At 46.5% G+C, this 13,893-nt stretch overlaps 1 protein-coding gene across 2 annotated transcripts in view; it reads left to right on the top strand.

The window, feature by feature from the left end:
- LOC119162992 (carboxypeptidase M-like) overlaps positions 1-13,893 on the top strand; it is a 1,476,599-nt gene that overhangs the window by 488,637 nt on the left and 974,069 nt on the right. For both annotated transcript variants that reach the window (XM_075882656.1, XM_075882657.1), the window contains one exon: positions 7,308-7,402. In XM_075882656.1, coding sequence (XP_075738771.1) covers positions 7,308-7,402 — 95 coding nt within the window. The remainder of the gene's footprint in view (positions 1-7,307; positions 7,403-13,893) is intronic.

Below are 13,893 nucleotides of genomic sequence, written 5' to 3' on the forward strand. Positions count from 1 at the left end.
CAAACGAACAAGAACAAAATAAAAGTTGGGTTTTATAATACACGCAAGGTCTTACATCTTTCTGATGTTATGGGCTAACTTTTGAACGATCTTCCCTTCTCGAGCTTCGCCCACTTATCATCATTCATCCCGTGGATATGGCATGATTTTTTTCTTGTTTTCTTTTCTTTTGTATTTTTTAACTATTGTGATTTGTTGCATTTCTTTCCCTGCTGTCGTTATTATTTTTTCCGGGTTAATATTGTACCCATCCGTTCTGTAGCACCTTTTAGGTCTTGAGGGTATACCAAAAAAGTATGAGTTCAGAAATTCAAATTTCATTTCACAGATAAGGCGTTTGAGCACAAAAGTAGGCAAACATATATATGTAGAATTTGTAAGGATATAACAGATTCAGTAATAGTGTGAGCCACCAAGCTACCAATATGATCAGAACTTGCTTGGGAGGTGTAAAAATAACTTATCGCACATATGTATTCCGATTTCGGCAAGAAATAGTGAGCTGCCGGCTCTGCAGCCTGTGCCACATTCCCCAGCTCTGTTTTCCCGTGCATTGCCGAATACAATTTCTTAGTTGGAAATATCTTTACAGGTCAACCGTACAACGCCCACTTTTGATGATGGCTTGCAAATGCCCTGTTGGTGGTGACCTTAGCTGAGGCATTTCATGAAGTTATATCAGAACTTTCAAAAGCTATCACTGACGCGTCCCTATATGCATGTACCAACTAACGCAACCACCCACATGGTGAAATTTTTCGATGCCGTCATTACTACGTGCTGCATGATCGCGCAAAGGTGGCAAATTTCGTGCTGTCGGTTCTTAGCTGCTCGTAATGCCGGCGATGATGTTCGCTGTCTTCAGCCTTGGGGACAAGGTGGTCGAGTCATTAATCGCATGACGATAGTTATAGCGCGAGAAGAAAACGACGACTCAGAGACAAAAAGGACACGAAAAACACGAGCGCACTGTGACCATGGCTGCGCACGCGGGGGCACCAGCTTTTCATGCGGGGGCGGACAACTGCGAATCTTAGCAGCTGCGCTTGAAAGCACACTTCGCGGTTCACGACGTCGCGGGCGAGAAAAAACGCTCGGAAATTTCGGTCACCGCGTTGAGCACCAAGAGAGTGGATTTACTTGGTGCATGCTGCGTGCCGATGAGGATACAGGACTTGAAATAAGCTGACGCCATGAAGTTCCTGGGTGAGCGACTAGCTCGGGCTTGCAACAAAATCGCAGAATCGTACAAGTTCTTCACAAAAAATCAGCTTGCATGAGAGTCGGAAAACAATTTTATAGTGGAAATACGAAAGATTGAAGGCAGGTTTACTTTCGGTAACGCCTACGACAGGATGCTAAGGGACCGCATCGTTTGCGGCCGGCGTGACGAGAGTGTTCGTCGGCATCTGTTGTCAATAACAAAACTCACGGTGAAATAGGCGGAAGAGCCCACGCGTGCTGTAGCGATAGCAGTGGCCAACGTGGACCACGTGGCCAGCATGGAAAACACGGATAACGTGCATGCTATGACAATGAAGTGCGCGGGCGAACCATTCAGGCTGCCGGCCCTACGAGAATCGGTGACCGGGGAAGACTGGCGACGCGAAGACGCGTGCCCATGTAGTAGCTAAAGTGAGCATACAACGGTAAAATGAAAGTTCCGTTATCTTAAATTCATTACATTTAAGAAGCAAGGTCACCTAGCCCATGTGTGCCAGCAGCACCAGTATCAGCAAAGCAGATTATTCTACTGGGAAGACGAGCGGTCTGATTATTCCTTTGGTAGGCCAGTGGACGGCAACAAACAGTTTGTGCTCAACTTGCAAATGTTATTGGTTAACATGGAACAGCCAATTCATCACACCATTAAATTCGACGGTCTGGCTCTTCCAATGCAAGGAGACACAGGCTCCCCCGTAACAATCATTACATGCCCACCTACGCCGAATGCCGTCACCATTGGTCTCAGCTCCAGAAAACTGCCTTGCAACTGAATTGTTTTCTCGGTCAACTTCCCGTAAAGGGTCAGCCTAGTGTCTCTATACCTTGCGGTGCGACTACATTGAAAGTATGTTTGGAGATGCTGGGATGGTTTGGACCGGATCTGTGTGAGCGGGATGCCCTTAAAGCTTTCAAACAGCACAGAAGGTAGGTTCTCAAATGCATCTTTGGTGATGCTGGGATGGTCTGGACCAGATCTGTGTGAGCGGGACGTCCTCAAAGCTTTCGAACAGCACGGAAGGTAGGTTCTCGCAAACGAAACCAAGGGTGCCCCCGGTAGGCAATCGTCTGTGGAGCTGTGGGCATTCATCGGCTTTGTGACTTATTATAAATGCATTCTTTGGCAACTTGTCCGCAGTTCTGGCGCCATTGTATGATCTGTTAAAGAAGAACGCCCGTAGGCAATGCGGAAAAAGACAAGAAGCCACTTTTGAAGCGACGAAACGCCTCGTCAAATGCGACAAGTTTGTCACCCACTACGATCCGGGCAATGCCCTCGTGTTTGAAACAGACGCGTTGCTTAGGGCATTGGCGCTGTTTTATATCACAGGGTCGACGAAGAGGTGAAGCCAGCTGGATTTCAGTCGCGCACTCTGACTGCCGCAGAACAAAATTATGCACAAATCGAGCGTCAAGCGCTGGCAGTTGTCTTTGGGCGTGACCACATTTTGCGAGAACATACTGAGTAACACTTTCACACTAATTACCGGTAACAAGCGACTGCTCAGTCCAGACAAGCCGGGACCTGGTCTGGCGGTGGCGCGGATCCAACATTGGTCTTTATTACTGACGCGTACATGCACGAGCGTAGAATAGTGAACAACTGTTTTCGTGAGACAGGCTTTTTTTATTACCTCCGTAGGATATGCGCATACAACGTGTGCAGTGGCAACGACATGTACCGATGATGATGCATCAATCGCAATCAGTTGGGAGTGTTTGGTATACTATTGGTTCCTATTTTTTTCGAATGATTCCCGTAGAAATGCCAATTACAGTCATTTGTTTCATTTTGTTTATTCACTGGACAGACTCATTTTCGAATTGGCATCACTGTCGCCTTGTTGCTGTGACGTCACACGTGTTTATATCAAAATGTTACCTTTGTGAAATGTCATCGCCATTGTAGAAGAACGTGGCTAAGGTGTGGCGTGCCAGTTCATCGGGTGCTTGTACCCAGGGTTACGAGGCATTCACCTAGCTGACGAAGACTTTCACGTGGGCCTGACGACCGTTCTAAACCGCCGCAGCTTTTGCTGAGTCACGGGCATGGCGTGCTTCTGGTGCTAGACAGGGCCACAGGTGACGGCGTTCACCGGTAGCGAGCCGTCGAGCTCGAGGTCCGAACTTGTGGACTTCCACCACAGCGTCTTCCTCGCTGCGCTGTTGAAGTTGTGAGCCGTGCCACTGTCCTGGCGCTTCCAGGCTCTCCCAACAACTTCAACGGTTGAACTCGAATGACCGTTTATAGAGGTTTCTCCTCATTCATGAAAACTGTACCTATTTCCAATCTGGCTGGCGCGTGTTAGTTTACCTTTGGCTGATCTTGGTGTTTACTTCCCCGGTTTTTATTTTTCGTGTGCACAAATATATTGTTGTTTCTGTGAAAGCCTCACCTCCTTCTCTTTTCCGAGAACGGCATTTCACAGCCAGCCCGACTAGCTCAATTTACAGAGCCTGTCGCAAGGGTACGGCGCACAAATGCGTGGTGTAAAAATACATATATATGAATTGCTACTGTAAATATTTGCATATAAATGTACCTCAGAAGTTATTAATGAAAATCACAAGGGTAATCTCAGTGACACTTTCTTTCAGTCGCGATACGTTTGCAGTAATATTTTTACTACATGCTGTGTATAGTGCAGTTAGGCATCGCTCAGGTCCACGACTCAATTATTACGCTCAAGTCGAGGCCACGAAATGCGTACAGACCATAAACAGACTCGCAAAGTTTCCCGAGTCTGTTTTAGGGGCAAAGCTCCCTATAGCAGCACCCGTTCGTCCCTCGTAGCCGTTGTAGTATGTAACAATTATAACATTTTGACCTCCAAGGTGGTGCCGGTGAGAGATTTCTTCTGTCAATGCCAATGCCTGCTAATGGGGAATGGGAGACAGGAGCATTCGGCTTTTAGTTAACGCGCACGCTGCGATCCCCTTTAGCAGCCATAGACATGTAGATCGAGCACTATCTGACAAGAAAGGGTTGCAAGGTTTACTCGCTGGGTGTAACCTTCTAAGTTTTAGAAATGTTTAGCGAGCGTTGAGCCGTAGTGCCATGAATACAGTGAACTAGTATATACCATGAACTCGAGGTGGTTAAAGACGAGGAGACCAGAAGCGCAAGCCATAAGAAAGTGTGCGTGTGCCACCTCTCGTTTAGTCCTTGGAATGTCCGCGGGATGGCGGTGCTTCTGTATGGGGAATATACGATGAAAAGATGCGAAATGGTGGTACTTGGAGTGTTGAATAGATGGACGGATGGACACACAGACAGATGCATGGATGGACAGATGAACAAATGCAGGGGTGGATGCATAGACGATTGCAGGGACGGACTTATGAACAGACGCTCGCATTGACGGGCGGATGGACGCATGGACGGTCACTCAGACGGACGTATGGATGGACGGAAGCAAGAACAAATAGACGGATGAATGCTTCGCCCCGCTCTCCATCATTCACTCCGTGGATATGCTGCCAATTTTTTTTTGCTTTCTCAGAGACATCAAAGTCTTGTGACGCACATCGCAGCCAGAACAGCACTGCCCAATACACTTTTGTTAGTTGGGTATTTGCAGCCGCAAATAATCAGGAAAAGCATAATCGAAGTCACCCTTTCGTTTTCTGTTGCTTTAAAAAAGCGTGCTCACGCAGAAAGAAACACGTGCTCGATGACCGAGTGACACCAAAAGGAAGAACGGCGTTTTGGGCTAGTTGAATAAATTGCTTGTTGATAGAGCTCGCAGCGCAAGCACGAAACTGCTGAAGGAAAAATGGAAGGTAAGGCGGAGAACTGAAAGCTAAGAGGGACAACACGAGCGCTGACCAGTATACCTGTTTTATTTTTCACGGCACACTTGCATTTATGTACAAAAAGGCGAAACCTTTCATTAAGTAGACGTCAGTAACGCGACACGGTTTGGTGGAGTGTCCAATAAAACGTACGTAAAATGATAACGGACTAACCCTTATCCAAAAGCGTGACTTCTTTTTACATATAATGCCACTAAAGACTGGCTAACACATTTGTGACCGAATTTTCTAATATAGTGAGCTTCAGCGTGTTCGCGTTTTCATCCTTTTTATGGTGTTCCAGCAAACTCCCGGCCTGAAATCATCCACACGCTCTTACCAGCCGCCTACCGATCTATACCGCGGAACCAATCCCACCTATACCTTTAAGGAGACCCCACAATGTTACTACTGCAGCCATTCCATCTACTTGAAACACTGCAAGGGCCTCACAAAATTCTATTGTGCGCGACATTACTAGAACACTTCAACTTCACTTGCACAAGAGGACCCGAACTGTGACAAAATTTCCTGTGAAGTTTTCACACCGTGTGGGTGGGCGGAAAAACGCCAAACCTGACCCATCCACGCGACTTTTCCCGGGAGTACTGGAACGCAGCCATGCTCCGCTTCTCTGACCTCATGGCCCGACAAGCCTTGGTTGAGGGTGCCCGGGCCGGACCCGACGCGAATGGGTTTCCGTAAGAGGGATCCCACCTAAGGTTTGTACGGGGTGGCCCCATAAGAACCGCTCTCCATACTTCCTGTACATAACTTGGATAAAGAAGTGTTCTTCATCGTCGTCATCGTGCGCAGTGCAGTCCCAAGCCCGTGCAGCCCTGTGCGTCAGGAGTCAGTGAAGCATCCGCACGAGCTTGACGAACGTTCGACGTGCACGTTGCTCACTTTCCTGCCCGTAAACGTAAACACAAGCTGGTACACGTAAATGACCCAATCAAGAAACGTCCCCAGGTATCGTTTACGAAATCCCGTGTGCAGACAGCCAGAGTGGCAACTGCAGAGTGGCAACTGAAAGACGACTGGAAGACCACATGAATGCACTCCGCCGCTGTGGTATAGTGGCTAAGGTACTAGGCTGCTGACCCGCAGGTTGCGGGATCAAATCCAGCTGCGGCGGCTGCATTTCCGTTGGAGGCGGAAATGTTGTAGTCACGTCTCTCAGATTTGGGTGCACGTTATAGAACCCCTGGTGGTCGAAAGTTCCAAAACCATCCACTACAGTGTCTCTTATAATCATATGGTGGTTTTCGGACGTTAAACCTCACATATCAATCAATCGACCACATGGATGAGTGAAAGAATAACATAGTATCCAACGCACGTATGGAACCCGTGGCCACATTTGATCACGACACTGACTGGACCAAGTCTCCGTTAATCACAAAGCAAGAAAACTGGCGTTCGCGTCAATCTCTGCAATCACTTCTTATCCATGTCATGAAAAAAAAAAATAATGGCAACCTGCTACCAGCGTCTCGCCATCGTTTTGAAACGACATGAGACAACATTGCTGGGCCACTTTACCGTGACTGGTCCAAAGTGTCAGATTTTGAACCTTTGAATTCTGCTCAGCCGTCTTTCGCTTCGCTCGTATTTCATTATAAACTAACACGTACACAAGACACTTTGGAGATGATACGAAAGATTACGAACCCAACGGCACAATAGTTGGAAAGCCTGTTGGAAAACCGGTGCAGTGAAACAGCGGTCTTTAGATGACACTTAGGCAATCTGAGTGTACAGCGTTTCTTCGCTTGGCGCGCCGCAATTACCGTCATGAAAGGCGGGGAACACCAGCCGTGCGCCAGCGAAAGGAGTCATAGAAGCGGTTATCTACACATTCCGTGAGCTTGTTTAGCTCCTCACATGGTACTGAACATCACATAGGAAAATAAATAATCTACGGAACATACGCATCAAAGCACCGCGAAAATAAGAGCGATGCCTCGTTGACCCGACCATGTGTCAAACTATAAACACAATCAAACTCCCTGCACATGCCTCTATACTTACGGCACTTGAACAAAAAATGAGGCATTCAGATATTTATCCAAGTGTTAGATAAACCGTGAAGTGAATTTCTAGTTCACTTTCGCATATTCAAATTATGATTATTCGAAAAACATTGTATTAAATTTTCAATAATACAGGGGTGTTGATTTATGTGGCAATGGGTTTTCAGCCACATTTCGTTCCAAGTTTCCCGACCGACATAATTTACTATGGACTGAGTCCTAGCCCTTCAGCATGGTGTTCCTCTCTTGCAGGACGCAGGATATGGCAGATGATATTGAGCAACCGGGCCAAGGAGGACAGCTTTGTACCAAACCTGCACCTCATCGCAAACATCTACGGAAATGACGTAAGATAACGGCTGACTCATTCAACCTTTCTGGATGTACGTGAATGTTTTTCAAATACGCATCTTTTTTTGTTGTTGCTAACAGCCTATAAGTGCCCCAGTCTGCACTATAAAACCAGCCTCCGACGCTCGGCATTACTAGACTAGAGCGAGCGCCCGCTCGTATATAAAATTGTCAACCCCACGCCTTTTCTCCGTGAAGCTGAATATGCACCTCGTATACCTTCATATTTAAACGGCAACGTAGAATCAGTGCAGAATAACCTTTTCCATCTTTCGCGCTATTCGGTCATCGCGGCTTTTTCAACTCGCATTCAACTCTGTAACCATCCATTTGAAAAGTAGTTCCGATACCTGGTGTAGCTTTGTGGTAGAATGCTTGACTGCCATGCAGACAGCTTAGATTCAATTACTGCTGGGACCTTGAAATTTAATATTTCACGCGTTAAAATTACCCACGTGTATTCTCCTCGTTCCTGAGTGTCAATCACCTGTGGCACATACCCGCATACCAATGGCACATACCCACCCGTGGGTATGTGCCGCTGTCTGGCGGGAAGTGTTTGACGACGTGCGGGATGGGATTGAGACATTATTCATGTCTTGACCAGCGCGTCATATTCATCAAACCATCTTACCCTCTCATGCTATTTTTGGTTCACGCCAAGTTAAGAGGGTCACCATGAAAGCACTCAACCATAAGCGGCTATAGGTAGATAGATACGCTCAAAGTCACCAAAGTTCACTAAGAAATAGTTCGTAATTAAAATTGCTAAGTATGTATGCATCCGCTGTCTACAGCCCCATTCATAATCCCTCATTGTATTGACGTTTTTTAATGCCAGTCACATCACCTGCTTCGACATCAAGCTGAGAAAGGGCATGTACGCACCAGCAGTGTCCCTGAATGCTACCGCCTCATAAGAAAAGGTTGTGGTGGTTTGAGCTGCCGCGAGTACAGGGCGAGGCAGTCGGTACAAGAAGAGGGGGTCGGCGTGTATAGCATTCCTGCAGATTCTGAGTTTCATTGCCGTGGGTGGGATCAAGTGTGCTAACAACTCAGTTACGATACAGCGAAAATAAATTCGCCATCGCAACGCCCACACCACGCTTTCTGTACGGTCATGCTTACGCTACACATTCATCTCAGAGCTGTTTCGGAAAGCTGTCCAAAGAAGCCGACTTTTTGACAGGCACGCAAAGTATGTTAATAACAATTTTACACTCTTCATGAAAAGGGGGTACTGCAGCAGTGAAGGAGTTGTTAAGCAATTCAGGGTAGTAGTAGCTATGGTCAGAACACGCGGCCTGACCGTCAACTTGCCACTTCAGAATAGAAACTTCAACGAAGCTAGAAGCTCCTAAAGCACCTAGACAGCTTATTATAATTCCACCACGTCGTGGCATGCGAAGCAGTCCCCTCACATAAAGTTTGCTAAGAGGTTGCTGGCGGACGCACTAGTCTGCTAGTGCTGCCAGGATCTAGAATAAATTATATACATTAGAGAAGCCGGACAGTCGTACTAACGTGCGCCTGAAGAGCGCCTTTTACTGATTGTTCTAAAATACAAAAAAATAGAAAATACGTTGTCGCCTATCTCTTTTAAGACACTGAGTGTATAAAGCACGCTCGGTCGAAACCTTAGCCGAAAGTCGCCCAAAATTGCCATGTCACCATTCAAAAATTTCATTGCCACGGGTCTATTAAATTTACCAATTGGGCAAAGAGTAGCCACCAGTGGCAACCCTGAATGGCAAGCACATGAAAACGCACAGTGCACTGTTCACGCACAAAAGACGCGCGAAAACAACATGCAGAAGACGAGAGCAAATTAACATTGTTGACAGCTCGACACTTATCGCGCTGCTCGAACAAAAACGACGCATGAAACGTAGTAACAGGTACAGATGAGCGCGAACAAACAAGTGTCACAGTTATTACTTCGCTGTGAAAAGTGTGCTCGTTCCGCAAACGGGGACTGTGCAGCGCAATCTTTGCGTTAAAAGCCCAAGCCACACATTTTTTCTCACCACGAGATAAAAGCGCGCATGCAGGAGCGTTTACCTACCCGCGGAATAAAGTACGTGCGGGAGACGAGCCTATGAGCGCGTGTCACCACAGAACAAAGAGCCCATTTCGAGAAGGCTAACTGTAGCTTTGACAACGGTACGAGAGGTAAGCAATGGTAGCGAATAGCATCCGAGATGGCAAGCGCACAACGTATTTTTTTCCGGCCACCACGCTCTACAGCAAAACGAACGGGTGTCGCCGAGCGCCCGGCTACCACGATAGGGTCAAGATTATGGCGCTGACGGAGACCACGGAATAGAGTAGAGCGCAAGGGACTTCAGAGTGCGTGTAGTTTTCTGGGGGCAAAGCTCCTTGTGGCGAGACCTGGCCAGTTGTCAAGTGGCGTCGCTTCATCCTCTGTGCCCTGCAGTCCCATATAGATGCATGAAAATTGCTGGTGCGTGATGATATACTACATGGATCTGTACACATTTCATTTATCGCGTGATTCCTCGGAGGGCACTGTCCCCTAGACATGCGTACAATCTGGCGGTTGAGTAAAGGTGCGCTACATGGCGTTGGCAGTGCTGGAAAAATGGTTAGATATGGAGTAGCAATTAAAGAAGGAACAGAGAGGTGGTTATTCGTTTACGGAGACAACCTTAGAGACTTAACAGAGCCAGTGCACATTCTGAATTCTACTTGAGAATAATTCAACAGGATCGTATAGGAAAGGAAAGATGGATGTGTAGAATTGATAATCCATAGCAAAGCCAAATGGGACGGAGTGAAAAAGTGTGTTCAGTGTACCCCTGGGTTTCGGGCACAGCAGGGGGAAAGAAAACGTGGCTAGATTTCAATAAAAAAAAGAATACACCCAGCTGAAAGGAATTAGGGAAGTATGCGCCCGCTCTGCTCTGGTGATCTCACTCAAACCGGATTGTACCGGAGCAAATATTCGTTTTCCACCGTTTTACTCCGGTGATCGCTGGACGAAGGAAACCGGAGGAAAACGGGGCCAATCCCCTGATTATGCTCCCGGGGTTTCTCCAGAAATGCTCCCGCGCATCGCTTTTGCCTTGGTGGATGCTCCCCAATTGCTACGGGTCATCGCTCACTGGCATTCATTGGCTGTTCGAGGAGTGACTTGTGCAGCCTCGCCACCGAGAGGCCGTTCCTCACAAACCAACATAACGCAGACCAAGCCGGTGCAGTGAGAATTGGGCGAAGCGTTCGGCCGCGTTGGAGAAAAAGAAATCATTCTGAGCACCTTCTGGTTATCACAAGCGACAAGACGCAACGAAGGTTCCCAGTGACAGAAGGGAGTTGTGCGATTTACAATCACGTGATGGTTCCTGGCAGTGAACGACACTTTGTGATCTCACGAGCACTGAGGGACCCAGCGGTTTCTGGTGCGGCGAAAAAAATGGTGAGTGAGCTCTTCCTTGATTATTTGTGTTATTCTCGTCAGGTAGTGCTAAGATTGGATAATGTTGGGTTGATAAACCAAACTTGTCATCAAAGTATGGCTAATTTTGTAAGACATTCGTGAAAAGTAGCAGAATTCCGATAATGCGTTGTTTGAACCACGTGTTTTTTTTTCTTATTATAACTTCACTAAAGCTAAACGCACAGGTGAGCGAGTTGGTACTGATTCATTATGGTGTGAATATAGCGCAAAAAGTGAACACCACAAGCACTTGTGGTTGTTCGCTTTCTGTATACCGTCTTGTTTTGCACATCATAAACGCCATAATACATTCGGTAAACGAATGAGGTCACTGTAATATTTGGAGCGCTGATTAGATGTGCAACAATAGAAAATACCACAGTTTTACGTTGCTTCTATCAAACGTTAATACTCGTATAGGTAAACCTAACTGATCACAAATATTTTTTGGTCTTGTCAGTACACATAAACGGTAACATTTGTCTGCTTTCAATAATATAAATGCCAGGTCGAGGTCTAAAACTGCGTGAAAATTATTTTCATAAAATATGTAGGTTGAACTAATAAAACTTGAATAACTAAAATCAGTGTTAATCTTTTATAAATGTAGTCAATTGAGGTATTGATTAATAAGTGGGGTTTAACGTCCGAAAACCACCATTTGATTATAAGAGACGCCGTAGTAGAGGGCTCCGGAAATTTCGACCACCTGGGGTTCCTTACGTGCACCCAAATCTTATCACACGGGCCTACAGCATTTCCCCCTCCATCGGAAATGCTGCCAGCGCAGCCGGGATTCGATCCCGCGACCTGCGGGTCAGCAGCCGAGTACCTTCGCCACTTGACCGCCGTGTTGGGGTGTCAATTGAGGTAGGGCATTTTTAACTGAAGTAGGGCATTGTAAACGGTGCAGTCTTTTAGAAAGCATACACGCTCTTATACTTGTGAAAAAGCTAATTTTGTTGAATAAATGGTATCTGAGATATTAATCTGCAATTCAACTAGGCTCTTCGCGGGACGTGGTGCCTTCAGAAAAAAAATAGAGGGGCGAAACAAACTGACGATACTAAAGATGAGGAATGCAAGAAAAAGAGGAGTTGCTTGGCAGAACGAGTTGTGCAGCGCTCGACGTTTCTTTGAAGGGGGGGGGGGTAGTAAAGTATGCTATATGACAGCCCGGCTAAACATTATAAGACGTCGAAACATTGTAGTTAAAAAAAAGAGAAAAAGAGAAGGCACCCTTTCAAAAAACCTAGCCGTATTTTCTGCGTTGATAATTGGAGAGAATAATATCCTTGCTGCTGCATTTTTCTCTTTTCAGTCGTGCTGGCATGGCTGTGGCTGCAGTATTTTTTTGGCAGAAGACGGGAGTTCAAACAGTGGTGAAACGTAGTTTTGACCTGGGAAATGCAACGAGACTGGCTCGTGAACAGAAGAAGAGAAAATAACATTTCTTCAAGCTTGGGACGCTCGTCGTGACGCTTGCACGTGCGTCACCTTATGTAGCCTCAAAACATGTGCACGGACCTTTCGGTTGAGTAAACTGGTCGGCCTTCTTTTATTTCTGTGAAAATGTAGTTCGCTTAGGTGGCGTAATATTTGTGCTTTTTATTGGTCATTTATTTCTTTCACCTTCTAGTGAATTTTTCCCCTTCTTTTGTGCTTTAAAGGACCCCTAAACCACCCAGCAGTCGAAATTTAGTTGATATGAGGAAGTTGGGCTCGAGTTTACAACGAACACGTAGCCGTGAGAATTTTTCGAAACGGTGCCGTAATAGCGGAGTTACACGCGTTTGATGAGCAAAACGCGACGGTTGCTTTTTTCCATCTTTCCTAAGCTACCCAATCCCAAAAGCGCTTGGCCCCTTCTCGCTGAGTCAGCTGAGTGCCCCTCCTCATCTCGCGTGGCATACGGCACCGCTGACGCGTGGTTCGAGACAGCGTCTACTGCCATTTGCCGCGATCCGCCACTCCGATGACCCAGCTCACCGTCAACTGTGTTGTGTTTGTCATCTGGGTGCACTGACTGTTGACTAACCGCTCTTGCTGTCGGGCTGGTTCGTGCCCCTACTAATCGTGCCGCTATGAACCATGTGTTGCGTTACGGGCCGCAGATGTGGATTCGCAAGCGGCAACACGACCAGGAACAGCAAGGTGCGCGCGAACAGTTCTTTGCGGATTGACTGGCAGTTGTCAGTTGTCGTTCGGCCAATCGCAAGCATAGAAAGTGCCAACGTCCCCGAGTTTCACTGGTGATGTCACACGCGTCAGTGGCGAGAATGGCGACGACCGGAAAGGAGAAGCTATTGTTTTTTTCGAAATTGTGGCGCACCCGCGCCCTGTTGCGTTGCGGCATGTGACATCGTTGATTACAACGGCATTCTGCACGCGATGCGCTTGTTTACTTGATATGTTTGGGAAAATATCGGAGGGGGTTTAGGGGCCCTTTAAGCTGTTCGTCCTGAAGAAATAGAGGCTCGTACAATAACTACTTTGAAAAATGTTCACAACGACAAATACCAAAACAGAGCAGGGAGTGCGAATTAAAAAAAAAGAAATAAAACAATGCCCACTTATCTCAAAAATTATTTTGCAAAGGAGATGAAGCTAGGCTTTCCTTAAACAGAGGCGACAACCATGCATACTCTAAGGGCCCACTTTGCTAGAAGTATGACGATGAGCACGCACTAAAATGCGACTGTAATAATCTGAATTATTATTTGGTAAAAATTGGAAATTATCGTGATGGGCATTACTGATGCTGTCTACAAGAGTACCGAATTAAGATTACTTTATTGAAAAATGCTTTTGAATGTTTCAGCAAAGGTATATCTATTGGTTTAGAAATATATAGAAAACTTTGCCCAGTTTTGAACTTCCGCCGCGTCAGGGAGATGTGTTTTTATAATATTTCAGCTGTCTCACACCGGATTACATCGGATGTGCTTTTTTGGCATTGAACGCTCATTGTGCTTTTCGCTCTCTCTTTCTCTCCCTGTGTGGGTAGGGGGGAGAGGTCAGCTTTATTAG

This window comes from Rhipicephalus microplus, unplaced genomic scaffold, assembly GCF_043290135.1.
Source record: "Rhipicephalus microplus isolate Deutch F79 unplaced genomic scaffold, USDA_Rmic scaffold_13, whole genome shotgun sequence".
Taxonomy (NCBI): Eukaryota; Metazoa; Arthropoda; class Arachnida; order Ixodida; family Ixodidae; genus Rhipicephalus; species Rhipicephalus microplus.